Here is a 15,017-nt window from a genome sequence, read left to right as displayed (position 1 = left end):
GGGGCGGCGGCATGGCGGCAGCGGCGGCCCGGCGGCGGGCGGCGGCGGCGCGGCGCGGCTGAGGATGATCTCGCGATACGCGCGGAAGCCGGTGCCCCCCGGCGCCCCGGAGATGTGAGTCGCCGCCGCCTCCCCTGGCCCCGCCGTCCCGGCCCCCGCCGCCCCGCTCGGGCCGCGCTCCCGCTCCATCCCCGCGCTCGGGCCTGCCCGCCCGCATCCCTCTTCAGCCCGAAAACCGGGCCCCATGGCGAGACGGGGCCCGGGTCGCCGCGTGTCCCCGGGCGGGGCGGCCGCGTTTAACGTGTAGCAGCGGGGTGGGGGGCGGAGGCCTGTGCGGGGGCTGCGGCCGGCGTGAGGGCAGCGGCGGTGGCGGGCTGGCGCCCGAGGCGGCGGGCGAGCGTGGCGCTGCCGCTTGAGGGACGCGGGCGTGACGGGAACGCGAGTGAACCCTGCGCAGCGCTTGGGGTCTGTGTCGGGTTGTTTGATTTTTATGAGCCCGAGAGGCAGCGGCCGTGCAGGCGCTGTGCAGGGCGAGGCGAGAGGTTTAAGCAAACGCTCCGGCTCTGGCAGCTGGGCTGTGGCCTCGTCTGAACCTGTCGCCTTCCCCCCCCCCCCCCCCCTCCCCCCGAGCCGCGGTGGCAGCAGAGCGGCGGCTTCATCCCAGGGCTCTCCGGGCTGGTGCTCCTGTACTGGCACTCCTCTCCCTGCCTCCCGCTGCTCTGACTTCTCTTGACCCACTTTCTTAGCTATTTAAACTGAAAACAAAAATCGATCCAACACTATTTCTCCTAACTCGCCTGTGCCCACTTTGGTGGCTACTCTTCTTCTGTTTGAATAGAAGTCTCCTACGGGGATGATGACCTTGGATCTGCTTCCAGAGAGCTGCAGACCAAGTCACAACTACGTTTTAAGTTTAAAGGAAGACGCCGATTTCTAAGCAAAGACCTGTAACTCCGTGTTTAGCCTGGAGTCAGTTTTAATACCTTAATTCTAAAGCTTTGGTAACAAGAATTAGCCTTCCAATAATAACAGATGAGCTGTGGTATGCAAATTAGTACCTTCATTGAAAAGCAGAAAACACCCCAAACCTTTAAAACGTGAGGACTCTGTAGATGTGTATTCTTGTAAGTAATGTCAAGTTCCACTTGTTTCAGAAAAGGACTTCCAAAACACGCCTTGCGGCATCATCCGCCACCAGAACCACAAGCTGAGGTGTGCCCAGCCGTGCTCACGGCTGAAAACTATGGCAAGATCTCAAGGTATTTGTCATAACATAAAACGAATCTTTGTCTGGAGATAGTGGCAAAACCAGGCACCTTTGTGTTATCTTTACAGAAGTGACGCAGTTGGTAGGCTTTACCTCAGAACTATATCATTGCAGAACATGGCCTTCCTATTTTGGAAATAATAAAAAAGTGTGTAGCCGTGTTCTGTTCCCAGATCCCAAGTAGCCTGGGTCATCTAATTTTAAAGCAGAAGCAAGAGGAGAGAAGATAAAAATAATTCCTGAGTGGTGGGACTAGAAATAGTCTGCAGTTTAGCTGAGATGATTTTTGGAAAATCTATGTTTTGCTTGACCTCTAGACTTCCTACATCATGGAGATTATTAGGCATTACAGTTGTTACAATTACTTGTGCACTATAGCTTCTGTTTAAATGCCTCTGAAGTAAATATTTACGCTATGAGAAGTCTGTTATTGCTATATCTATACTTTTTTTTGTACAGAAAGAAAAGTACTTACCCACTTTATTTCTCTTTGTGTATTGTTTGGGGTTTTTTCTTCCTCCTTTTCCTCAATGTGTGCATTTCAGGGAGTCTGAAATCTGGAAGGAGTCAGATTACCCTTCTGTTACTCCAGCTGATGATGGGAATTCAGGTTCTGCTGGTCAGAGTTACGCTGACACTTCCACTGAAGACAGCTCAGTCTTCTCTTGGGGCTATGATGTGAGTAGAATAGAATCATCCAAGCCGAATCTAGCACAGTGAATAGAAAGACATTTGTATTACCATTGCAAATACATTTCAGGATAAAAATGAAGATGGGATCTGTCAGTAGATCAAGATAGCGAACATCATGAAACATCCCAGAAGGAGCATCTTCCTCCTCTTTCCTTTCTATCCAATCAAAACCTATCAGGCTGATATTACTTGATATTCTGCATTTCCACCTAAAATTTTGGAAATTAAAATCATTTAATGCATAAGTGTATACAACATAATAAATGCTGTTAGCTTGGAATCCCAAACATGAGTGGATGACTTGCAGACATGTGGCATGAGTTTATCAAATTTCTGCATACTTGTAAGTTTCTCAAAATATAGTAAGCCCCTAAAACATTATTTTCATTTAGAAGTATGTTTTATTCTCCACCTACCAATACAAAGTGTGCAGTTGCTTTCTGTGAGGTGAGATGGAACTGTTTAGATTTAAATTACACAGGAACTGACCCCATTTTCTAACTACATGAGAACATGTAGCAAAGGCCCTGAACATCCTTCACTTTCAGTCTTTCACACCAGCCTGCATTGCTTTTTGTTTTGCTGTTGCCATTGGACTTTGCAAGCAACAAATTTTCGATTTCATTAAAATGTCACTGAATTTTATCCTTCCTGTTCTGATTTCTTTTGTGTAAATTACTATGTCTTTAACTTAATACAATAGCACAGATATTTCAGAATGGTTTAATAGTTTTTCTGTTGTGTCAATGTAAGCTTTTTCTGTAGCTACTGCTGGTCTTAACAGCAGTCTGCATTGTCTCCGGGGGGGGGGAATTATTTAAAGTTGATGTCTTTCTGTGAAAAAGAAATATAACTGTTTGAATCAGTCCTGCTGAGCTGGGGCTGACAAATAGTTGTCTTTTTCAATTATATAAAAAAAAAAAACAATTAAACCCACTGAATGCTGTTCACTAGGTATTTATTGAATACCTTCCCTTTCTAGGAATTTGATAAAGCTGCCACACAACAAGTTCAGCAAATGTTCAGACAGATTGATGAACTTCTCTATGAGCAGAAAGAAAATGCACATGTTGAGGGACTGCGGGAAGAATGCCACCAGTGGACATCCAACTTTCCTCATCTCAGGTATTTTATTAATAGGCTAATGCTAGTACCATCATAGGGTTATAAAAGGGTAGGGATGGAAACAGTTGCTTTTAAAACAGCGTTAGTAGCAAGGTGATAGAGATAAAAAGATCACTTAGGTAATCTACCTGCCATTCATTGTTGTTAATAAACATTCTGCAATGTCACATTTGGTTCCTTACCAGAGGATCATTGCTATTTGCAACTGACTTGGCTTTAACATAGCAAAATTCTCTTAGAAAAGATGTACGGTAGAGCTAAAAGACAGGTGCTTAGAATAATTTAAAAATCCTCCTACCCTAGTTCAGCAGTTCTTATGGGTATCTGGAAATTTCAATTTTAAATCTTCATTATGTGGACTTGAACAGTTTTGTCCATGTTCAAAAGTATTATGATAAAGAGAACATAAAAAACAAGCAAAATTTTCTTAAATCTATCTACCTGACTTGAAGCAGCCTGTACTAGGGAAAACAACTGAAACCACGTTTAACTGTCACTAAGAAAATCACGTAACTTCTCAACAGAATTTTTAGGATTTGCTGCTGCATGTTCTTACACACACTTCAATAATCTTACTTGCAATGTTTTCTGATTTATTTATCTTTTGCTTTTGCCATGGCAGGGTTGTGGGGAAACAGATAGTGATCCCCACAGATGAAGGGTATGGATGGTATTCAAGTTCACCTTCTGGCAGTTTAGGTTCTTCAGATGTAAGTTCACCACAAGAAAAAGATTCTAATGAGTAAGTACCAGTGGTTAACCCAGACCGTACCAAGGCAGGAAGGTAATTTTGTTCTCAGTGAACTGCAGTGATAGGCTTCTTAAAATGTGAAGCCTAATTCCTTTCTGTTAGGCTGAGTTTTGAACACAGCACACTGGTTTTTTGTTTTTCTTTTTCTTTTTAACTAGTAGTAGTACATTCAGAATAGCAAGACTGCATAGCTGCGCTTGTTGCTTACCACAGTAAACTAGTCACTAAGCAGAAATACTGACTTCTTAAGAATATGTATGTATTGTAGCCGGTTTTACTGTTGTCTATTAAATTTGTATAGAAATTCAAAAATACAAAGCACTACATTAGTACTACTTTTATTATTTAATGTTTTTATTTAATGTTATTATTTAATTATCTTTGATTTTTTTCTGAAGTTTCTTAGCAAGAATTAAAAATACCCAAACCAAGAGTTTTAACTGTCAAGCATAATTTGTTGGCCTCCCTGCTGCTTGGCCTTAACTATCAGGTTGTCTCTCAGTTCACCAGATGCTGCTATTTGAAATAGAATGACAACTTATTTCATTTCTGCTTTCTGAAAATTGTCACCTGTTCAGATTTAGTGTTTTTGGCAAGAAGGTACCTCTTTCTGTTACTCCTGTTCACAAAAAGACTGACCGTTCCAAGTCTCCGACCTTGTGTTCTCCAGAGAGCGAAGAAGGAGATGGAGTAATTGTCTCTGAAGGCATAATGGAGGAATATTTAGCATTTGACCGCAGAGATGTGTAGGTATTGAATACAATAATAGAAGATACAATTCAGTTGAATACAATTGAAGATAGCAAGTACTACCAATGTCCTGGAATTCCTGCTGTTAAGATATGTATGTATTTGGTTTTGATGTTAGTTGATAAAGTATTTGATGAATTTGTTGGGGTTTTTTTATATCTATCTTCTAGAGAACCTTCAAAAGCCTGAGGTTGCTGGGGCTTTGGGAATTTTCCCAATCCATTTCCTAGAAAAGTTTATTTTGCTGTATTATTTTTATGAATCTTTTGTAATTTTTCATACTAGTCATTTTTGTGCCTGGTTTAAATAGTTAATTCCATCATAACTAAGAGCCTGTTATGTACTGGCATATTTGTTTAAATGCCATTTATTTTGTATACTAAGTCAAAGTCCTTGTTGTTTGTTATGCATTAGCAGCATGCTGATTCAGTTTTGTACTAGCATTTTGGGTGGAATTGTACCTTTCCAGATTTTCGGTGGTAATTTAAGACTTGGATTTGATGCTTGCCAAGAAATAATTACCACTATTTTTATCTTCAGAAGAAAGGATTAAGGGTGGCATAAAGAGAATTCTTTTTGACCCTTTACTTGATTCAACCCATCCATGTGAGCACGTGGCCTGGGTAAGGACTCTAGATGGTACTGTCCGTTGCTTATTGCTTAATTGGTTTTAATAAAAAAAGCCACTTAGCTGCATGAACTGTGAGATTCGCATTGCTAGGTGGTTTGCTTTGACTGGGCCAGGGAGACATGGCTGCAGCAAACCATATTGTGATCTGTAAAATAATGGGAGAAGCATTATAGCTTTTTCTAGTGGTATTTCCTTTTTTGTAGCTTTTTTGATGTTAAGTGCTAGTTCAGGGAGCGGATATGAAAGCCATAATCAATGTGCTTGTATCAGAATTGTTTTCTTCCTTCTGTACAGTTTCAATTGGCAGATGAACGTCAACTTTTTTGAGCAGCTGTCTGCCAGGTTTCACACTTCAGAATATCTCTTGTATTGTGGAAGTCAGTAGCAAAGTCCACCTGTTGCTGTGGACTACGGTTTCTTTTCTCCTCTCTCATAAATTACATCTAATTGTCTAAAACTGAATTAAGCCTGTGCCCTGAACACCTTCTGGCTGTTAGAGCAGCAGGCTGAGTGGCATTAAACAATCATGAGTAGTAACATTCCTCTCTCTCGTCTTCAGAGTTTTGTAGTGACGTTAGATACGGAAACTAACAATGTGATGAACAGAGGTCACTGTAACTATGAATATTTAGTTTTAATGGAACTTTAATCTCCTTGGTAAATGATGTATTATTCATGAAGTATCATTTATAGTCATTCTGTATGGGGAAACGAAGGTGTACAGTGATAAGGTGATTGTCTCAGTCATTTCTCATTTAGGTCACAAGTAGATTCTGGAAGAAATAAAAGTTAGGTGCCCAATGCACAGAAGCTTGCCTTTTTCAGTATTACACTGTTACTTGATATTACCGTTCATTAAATTATCAGCTCCCAGAAAACAATATTGTGTGATAAATACGAAACTTCTCCTGCAGTAATGGCTTCAAGCTATTCAGCCAGCTGCCTTGACCTGTTTTGGTTTAAGAGAAAACAGAACAGAAATGCAGCCTTAGCTGATATTTTAATCCTGTTAAATAAAATATAGGAAACAAAGAAAATGTGTTTATGGTACAGGTAATGCTTACATTTTTACAGGGAGGAGGAGTTGCATGAAAGGAAAATGGGATTGTCCTCTGGTAGACGGAAATTGCGGTTTCCTCCTATCTCTCCATATTCCTGCATGAAGGATTCTGTGCTTACATTTGTGTTTGATGATGTATGGAGTGAAGTCCTAGGCTGCATGGAAGAATTAATCTGCAGACACTGGGAAGGGTCAGCCTCTGGTAAGGTTCACAATTAAACTGAAGATTCAAAAGGGGATTTCAGTTACTTAATTTTGCAAGGATGCAGTGAGGGAGATGTATGTGGGAATAATCTCTTCAGGGCAAGGAAAAAAGGGTTATTTTGCTAACAGTGTGAGACATGCCTTCAAAAGATTTAACAGAGATTACTATCCAAGAGGACTGTCTTTATAAAAATTTGGATTCATAGCACTGTCCGCAGATAGCAATGACAGTAGTCTGTATTGACAGGGATTCTCTGTTGCTTTGCATAGATGATGAGAAAAACATCATAACAGTAGAAACAATCAGAGCAGATGCCAGAAGCCCTTTGCAGTTTGATCCTCTGCCAGTGTTGTTACCCCATGTGCCACAAGCTAAAATGCCCTCAGTGACATCAAATCTGGTAAGTATTTTTAGCCAGCTGTTTTGTGTAGGGATGAATCAATACAGTGTCACCTAAGCAAACAGATTCAAATACGCCAGGGGACTGTTTAGATACATAACTAGTTTGGATTTTGTATGAATGCTGACTGTCCTTTCTGATACTTAAGTTCTGTTACTCCTCAGCTGCAAGTTTTAATTCCTACTTTTCTCTTCAAAACACTATTTTACATATGTATTGGGCAACCATGTGACTTCATTAACGATGTAGTTCTTTCTGTATTTTAATAATGTTTGAACTAAATTCTGAGATCAAGGATTATGTCTGTGAGATCCACTCTCACTAATTTACCTATAGTTAACTCATCAGGCAATGGAGGAAAAATTTCAGTGCAGTTGTACAACAGGTTTGTTTTCTCAGATGCTGAATTTGTCTATATAATCTGCTTTAGATGATTTGATCCTAAAGTGGTGAGCATCGAAGTGTTACCTGTTTGTTTCATTTTAATTCATCTCTTTCCATCTTATTTCTTTTTATTTCTTTCTCCTTTGTTTCTTACCCCCGCCTCTTCCTCACGTTTCCCTTACTGTATGTGTAGTGCCCAAAACCCAGATGCGGCCGCAAAAGCAAAAAGAGGAGAAAAACACCTCAAGTATGTATGCTGGAGAGATTAAAGCTCTGGTATTTTCTATTTGCTGCCTTTACGGTGGGTGGAATTTGATGGTTTTCCAGATCAGTCTGTATTCCAGGAAAGGAGTTCACAGTTCTGTTCTTGACATAAAATGTCAACATACACTAAAAATCAGTTTTGTAAAGCTTCTGATTATAGCCATTGTTGGAAGATCCCATCATGCGAACGAGAAGCTCAGTTGGAAAGCTGGAAAATACTAAGTATGACATAGCATGGTAGAATACATTTTCTAAGCACTGCCATTTGCATGAATGCTAAGATGCCTGTCTTAGGTGGGGAGATAATATAACTGAGTATATATATGGATGTAATTGAAGAAGTCAATTTCTTTCCTCCAAAATTATTTACAAGGACAAAAATCTGTAAATGTATGTATGTCTCTGCCTGGCAGTAATTTACTTACTTATTTTTTAAACTTTCAGGTAAGTCTCTCTCAAGGGTCAAGTAGTGGCTCTCAGCGTAATCTAAATGGCCTGATGATGATACATGGGATCCAGTTACAGCAAAGAAATCTGCCTGTAAAGGAGAAAACACTGTAAGTACTATAGATCATCTGTTGAACAGTAGAGCACTCTCACGGTGAGAGGAATTCAACCCAAAACATTGTGAGAGAACTTTCTGCACTGGAGAAAGCAATTCTTAATTATTTTCCTGCTTTTTTGTTTGTTTCTTTGTCCTCTATGAAACAGTATGCTCCTAGTGCAGGTTTTCTGTTTCATTCCTGCTGGTTTACCACTTAGTAAACAGCTGTGGCATTACTCTTGGCACTATCTGACATCCTGAAAAGAGATGAAGCTCAGAATGGGATAGAGAAACTGATTTTCTCAGCTGCAGGAGGTGGACCTGTGTTAGATCTAGGCTATGGGTGTGAAAACTGATGTTAATAGTATGGTTTTTTATAATCTGTTCTGTGATTAATTTTATACTGAAATCCCCAATGACAAGGTTCATAGTTAAGTAAAAAAAAAACAATAGGCTTCTTTTTTTCTTTTCCGTCCCCTGTTCTTTTCTAATTTGGCTGTAAATTACTGTAGTTATGTAAAAAAATGAAAACACATCACCTCTATCCACTTATCATGTTATTAATGTCACACGTAGATGAGCGCTTTGATAACAGGTAGTTATCAGTCATGTTGACCATATCTCTTGGTTTTGTGATTCTTTTGTTAGTGACCTGGATGACAAACGGCCAGGCTCCAGTTCCATCCTCTCTACCAGAGTGTGGCCAAGTCGTCCTCTAGAGCTCAGCACATCATCCCTGTCACGTTCCACAAGAAGGCGAAACCCACCACCACGTACCCTGCATCCCATCAACAGAAGCCACTCTGGTACTGGGACCCCAGGGTCTGTGGATGATGTCTTCAGGGGAACTCGATTGTACGTTTCAAAAGCAGTTTCTTGCTGCACGTTACCATTATTTAGAGAACCCAGCTTATTCAGAAAGCCTTCAGGTGAACAGAAAGAGCATGAGTTATTTTAGGGGCTGGAGAACGAGTCTGATGAGGAGCAGCTGAGGGACCTGGGGCTGTTTAGCCTGGAGAGGAGGGGGCTCAGGGGGGACCTTGTTGCTCTCTACAACTACCTGAGAGGTGGAGGTGGGGTCTGTCTCCTCTCCCAAGTAACATGTGATCGGAAAAGAGGAAATGGCGTCAGGGTGCACCAGGGGAGGTTTAGATTGGACATTAGGAAAAATTTCTTCAGCAAAAGGGTGGTCAAGCACTGGACCAGGCTGCCCAGGGAAGCGGTGGAGTCTCTGTCCCTGGAGGTATTTAAAAGACATATAGATGTGGCACTTAGGGACATGGTTTAGTGGTGGACTTGGCAGTGCTGGGTTAACGGTTGGACTTGATGATGATCTTAAAGGTCTTTTCCAACCTAAACGATTCTATGATTAAAGAAATTAACTGCCCATTAAAGCACAATCTCCCCCAAGAAAGCAGAGTTGCTAAAATTAACATTTACTGTGCTACAAGCTGTGACTCAATGAATTGCATACATATTTAGGTAGTTTTGCACATGAACTATAGACTCTAGTCTGTGCAGTACAAGCAAAGCAAATACCACCATCTCTTTTTTGGCATTGACTTTCTTTTTTTATAGCCTGTTTTTAAGATTAACTTAAAAATCTAGGGTTTGGAAATCAAACTACCTGTTGCTATCCTAGCCCAGACTGGGCTGTGAAGAAGGTGCTTATCTTAGGTAACCTATTTGACTGACTGAAGGACTCCTAATGAACTCAGCGAGCCCTCAAATCACATCTAGAATCTCTGATTTTTGTTTGGCATAACAATCTGACTGAATGTAGTCATTTAAAGGGAGCACAGGGTATTAGGAAACAATACAGGGTTTAATATACTTCTGTATTCCAGGTGCTTTAAATTGACGTAGTTCCCCTTCAGTTTTGTAGTTTACCTATAAACTCATCTAGTCTGTTATTTTTTGTCACGTACTGCTCAGAGACTTGTTCCTTGTCCTTTCACACATGATGTTTCTACTTCCAGTATTTTATTCTTCTGTTCCCTTTCCTCAGGTTTCAATCGATCTATCAGTTGTTGACATCTCCCCTTCATTACCATATATTTTAGATGTATGTAGAGCATAGACTTGTCTAATGTAGACATGTCTACATGACAAGACATGTCTAATGTAAACTTGTCTATGTAGAACATAGACCAGAAAAATCTTTTTTTTAAATGCTGACTATAGTTTGAAGCTTTTCTGATGTATTCTTCTGAAGAATCCTTCCTTCAGCCAACTCCAGAATGCGTATAGAGCTAGGACCTCTTGATCTTTTCTAGCACTTCTCAAACATACAATAACATGCAGACACATGTGAAAAGGCTGTCATACAAAAAGACTGTACCTAGAAAATACAGTACCTATTTACATGCCTCCTGTGACTAAAGCTTAATTAATTTTGTATTTTGTACAATTAGATTGGTTTAGCTAAAGCTTAATTCATTAGGTATTTTGTGCAGTTAGATTGTTTAGAAGGCTCTTGGCACCTGTTCCTTCTATTATATTATGCTCAAACATAACATGGAGAAGGTGGAAGCCTAGCGTTACCCCCAGATGTTTTATTTGACGCTTGTAGTAAGTTAAAGAGCTACAATATGCACTTGGATTAGGTAGCTTTTGTTACTTGCTTTGCTTAAAACATGGGCTGCTGCTGTTTTCTAGGTTCATCGTTTATCTCCAGTTGCTAGGCTGAAGTTAGCAGTAAGCAGTTCTTCATCCTAAAGGTTATGAACAACAAACAGAAAATAATGCCGTATCTGGGAATGGGCAGAAAAAATTCTACCATTGTATGGCAACTGGCCATGAAGACACCTTTATATACACACACCTTTATTGTGGAGTACCAGCTGCACAGCACACTCCTTCAAAATGTGCTGGATGCTGCATTTTAACCACCAGCCAGCTTTTATATACACTCGTTACCAGGATTTCTGCTGGGGCATTCATTCTCAGACTCGCTTTTCCTATGTGCTTCATATTAAATATTTTGAAAACTAGAAGTTCTTGTTAATAGATGAGAAAGATTCCTGCCAAACTTTACCTGCGTCAGAACTCCTCTTCTAAATTGTCTCCAATAGGCAGCCCTAACACCAGCATCTTACAGCAAAATTCTGCAACTGTTGCTTTTAGTTTTAATGTTGTTTGTCTATAATGCCAAACAAACCGACCATATTGTATGTTTATGCAATGCCAAACATATAAACTGTATGTTTTTTCTGCTCTTATTGGGGGATTTCAGTCCAACTGCACATGAGCAGCTGACCTCACCCTCACCACTGCTGCTAAACCGAAATAATCCCCTACCACCTATTACTACCAGCAACGTGGCAGAGCATGTGAGCACTGCAGGATCCCAGAAGCATAAGGTAAGAGGCACAATAATTTAAATTTATTATTGAATAATTGAATAGTATAAAATTGTAACCACTGCTGATCAAATTACCAAACCTAAGAGTTCCCATTTATTTGTTCTCTTGTGACAGCAACTGAAATAGATGCACAAAAAAAGCTGTATCAGTTTTGACTAACAGCATCACCAAGAGTGGAATGCTTTAATTCTAATTAATGGCAGAATTTTTTCCTTGCCATAACTAAGTACAGAATATTTGTCTTGGAAAATTAGCTTTAATTTCTAGGCTAATTATTTTGCATGTACTGCTGCAATAAGAAGCCATCATAACTGTTACTCTTCAATGCAGAAATCTGGAGGGAACTCAAGTCGAGCTGACAGTGTAAAAATACAAGAAGATACCCACCAGCAGCCACAGGAGCGGCTTTTCTTACCTGATCATTTCTCCAGGCCTAACAGAACCAACACGTTCTCGGTAAGGCATAGCAAATTACACCAAAATCATCCTTAGTTACTGAATAGGGTGCTTTGACAATTAACATAGTCAAACATTACTTGAGAACCAGATGTCGTACCTGGTCAGTGCCAGGGAGTTCATCAACTTTGCCACTTGATTAGATACTCTCAGGTTAACAGTAACATCGTTGCTTGGCACTTCTGAAACAAGCAGAGCAAGTCACTTGTTCATGGATAGCTCTTCCACTATAGTCCTCACAATCAGCTGCTAACCACACCTATATGCAGCTGGTGGTACTAAACTTCTTTTGAAAAATGGAAGTTTGAAACACTTGCGGAAAAAGCTAAACATTCCATCTTACCATTCGATCTACCATCTGCACTGGTAGTCTAGCATCTTCTGTGAACGTTTTAGAAGAACTATGGGGTAGGAGAGGATGCTGTAAAGTTTTGCATAGGTGTTAAGAAGTCATTCCTGCAGCTGTCTTCAGAAGCACGAGGGCAGGATAGTCTTTATCACTTTCTTGCATAAGTTTGCGGTACTACCACTGTCCAGTCTGTTTCAGTATTAAATACTTTTGGTTTAATTTATTGAAACACCTACTCTACTGATATCTTGGTCTGTCTAACAAAGTATTCTTTATCTAAGCCTTAAAGCACTAATTTCAATGATAGCTTTTAGATAGCTGCTTGTTTGGTTTCTGTGTACAATTTTGACATCCTTTGACTTAGCTTTCACAAGTGTACAAACTTTCTAAAATCTATTTTGTAACAGAACAATTTCCAGAAATGGTGAGAATGCCTTTAACTGGCCCAGTGATCATTCTAAGTAAGTGTTATAAGAACATATTTTCTACTCCTAAAGTTGGTTTAACCCTCCTTACACTTGTAAAAGCTCTACTTAGACCTTTACAACATCATACGAGTTAGGAAATGTATGTGTTTAAGTAGCTCGTAGCTGTATTATAATCTTGATGTTTAAATTTTTTTCACACAAACATAAATGACTTGAACTGTCTTTTCAGCCAGATCCACAGCACCACTGTTCTTGCACTGTTACTGATCATAGTAATCGGTCTCGGACAAGCAGAGGATCAACAGGTTCAGGTACGCTTATCAGTCACAGAATTCAGTCAGATCAAGCAAGAGGTAATCTTTTGGGACAGGGATGCATTTTCTACATAGGTAATTGCATTGAGGAGGTTTTTCAAAGTTCTGTTTTGTGTTTTACACTTTCCATTAAACAGGTTTTATACTTGCATGTAGAGTATGTAATGGCTGCATGCTTTTTTCATTACCACCTGGTAGTTTAAATCATTTAAGGAAGTTGAATGTAATCAGTCACAATGCTTCTCACGTTAAAAGCAGGAGTTGCCAGTTTAAACAGAAACTAGCAACAGCTACTTCCTGTCCAAGGATTTTTCTTCTGCTCAGCTATACAGCTGAAAAAAAATGCATTACTTCCAAAAGAAACTTACTTGTGCTGTATCTGGAGGGGATTCTACTAGATCTGTGCTAGATCTCAAAATTGCATAATCAGCCCAAAGTGTATTTTAAAGCCAGTACCTGTACCAGTATAATTTACATGCATACTCTGAAATCAGAGCTGCTTGAACTGTTTAACAATTGCATGAACTTTATGGAGTTACTTGGTATAGCCTAAAATGGACTTCATCTGAAATGACTTGTTTTTAATTGACTGAAGTATCAAGGCATTCTTGTTAATGTAATGCATAACTTTTACCCTCTAGGTTCCCTTCCTTCCCTGCAAAGTCATCGCCTTATATTGTTTATGGTTAATACGCTTTGAGAATAGTCTTCATAGAGGCTTCAGAGTAGTTACACAGTCACTATCAGGGTTGTTTTGTAGTTTCTGGTTTTCTTTTAATAGTAGGAAGCTACAACATTAAGCTGCAGGTGTGTACGTAAGTGTTAATGGCAGACCAGTGAACCTTACCTTCAGAGATTTAGGTTTTGACCTTTCGCTGCACACACAAGGGCTTGTCTAGCCAGTGGAAGGGGATTATGTTCATGGATGATGGTAGAGCAGAAAGTTGACTGTTGTGCCCTGGATCAGCTTTTCTGGATGCCATCTTTATAGTGCTCAGCTGAGTCCACCTTGATTGCTCCTTGTTACCTTCAAGACAAAGTCCAGTTTAGTATCACCTCCACCTGGAAGGGGTGGCACAGAGGAGGGCATTAGATGCACTGGGTTCTTTTCGTCGTAGTGTTTTGGGATTCCTTACGGTGTTGTCAGAATTTCCCACACAAAAATAAACTAACAAGATAGGATTGTAGCTGCAAGAGTTAATGGAAGCTGCAAAAGTTAAGGTAGCAAGTACCTGGGTGATGGGTCTTTTAGCTTAATAGCTGAACAGCCTACTACCACTAATGTAAGTGGTACAAGAGGCAACTTGAGTTTAACAAAGGCACTGAAGTAACTTGTTTTTAAACAAGAGTGGTTCATGCTGAAATGAAAATAAAAATCTGCACCCCCTCCCAAAAAAAACCAATCAATCAACAGTACCTTTAAATGTAAGACTAGTTTCATGACTGCTGCATTAAAATAATTTAAATCAGCAACTCTGTAGATTTAAATACTTCATGAAGCATCAAGAAATACAGTAGTTTCCTGCAACGCAGCAACTATGAAAGCACAAGATTTGCCCCTTTTGGAAGGCCCGTCACTTGTCCAAAATTCTGTAAATTATACATAATGCAGTTGATAGCCACATAGTAGAATTTAAAAAAAAAAACAACTACCCACCCCCTCACCCCCGCATTTTAATTTTAAACTAAAGGAGATGTATTTGGTACTTAGTTTTAATACCTTCCAGAAGTCTTAAAGTTGTACATGATCTCTGTTTATTAGGTCTTCAGCTGCATGGCTCTGTGAAAGCCCACAGTCGAAGTGGATCGGTCACAAAAAGCAAACAAGGGTTCTAACGTGCCATGAAGAAGTCTCTCTCCATCTCCAGTCATGAACCACCTCTCATTCCCAGCAACGTCAACATTGTTTACAGAGAGTTTTCAAACACCCTTCCTTAGAAATAGTTATTTTTATATAAATCTAAGAAGCAGCTGCCAAAGATTAGAAGTGGTATACTTAAACATTCCATTTTCTAACACTAGAAAAAGTTA

At 40.0% G+C, this 15,017-nt stretch overlaps 1 protein-coding gene and 1 long non-coding RNA gene across 5 annotated transcripts; one reads left to right on the top strand and one right to left on the bottom strand.

The window, feature by feature from the left end:
* Window positions 1-4: 4 nt before the first annotated feature.
* On the top strand, window positions 5-14,965 carry FAM149B1 (family with sequence similarity 149 member B1). Of its 4 annotated transcripts, none has more exons than XM_040607588.1 (15): window positions 5-114; window positions 1,155-1,259; window positions 1,813-1,945; window positions 2,943-3,085; window positions 3,708-3,827; window positions 4,415-4,582; window positions 6,292-6,479; window positions 6,752-6,882; window positions 7,460-7,513; window positions 7,975-8,087; window positions 8,723-8,929; window positions 11,310-11,436; window positions 11,770-11,895; window positions 12,902-12,983; window positions 14,749-14,965. In XM_040607588.1, the coding sequence occupies exons 1-15, from the start codon at window positions 65-67 to the stop codon at window positions 14,820-14,822; spliced, it is 1,821 nt and encodes a 606-aa protein (XP_040463522.1). In that variant the 5' UTR covers window positions 5-64; the 3' UTR covers window positions 14,823-14,965. The 4 variants fall into 4 exon arrangements, with proteins under 4 accessions (XP_040463522.1, XP_040463525.1, XP_040463524.1 ...); XM_040607591.1 differs by lacking the exon at window positions 14,749-14,965 and adding an exon at window positions 12,652-12,705 and having other exon boundaries at window positions 12,902-12,985; XM_040607589.1 differs by having other exon boundaries at window positions 26-114; window positions 839-1,259.
* On the bottom strand, window positions 7,981-14,787 carry LOC121094247. Its single transcript, XR_005829787.1, has 3 exons — window positions 14,707-14,787; window positions 13,834-14,576; window positions 7,981-8,068 (listed from the first exon to the last, which is right to left on the bottom strand). It is a non-coding gene; the product is annotated as an uncharacterized LOC121094247 (long non-coding RNA).
* Window positions 14,966-15,017: the final 52 nt, after the last annotated feature.

The sequence above is a fragment of the Falco naumanni genome, chromosome 9 (genome assembly GCF_017639655.2).
Source record: "Falco naumanni isolate bFalNau1 chromosome 9, bFalNau1.pat, whole genome shotgun sequence".
Lineage (NCBI taxonomy): Eukaryota > Metazoa > Chordata > Aves > Falconiformes > Falconidae > Falco > Falco naumanni.
Note: the sequence above shows the minus strand (reverse complement) of the source record. Positions and strands in the feature narration are given on the sequence as shown.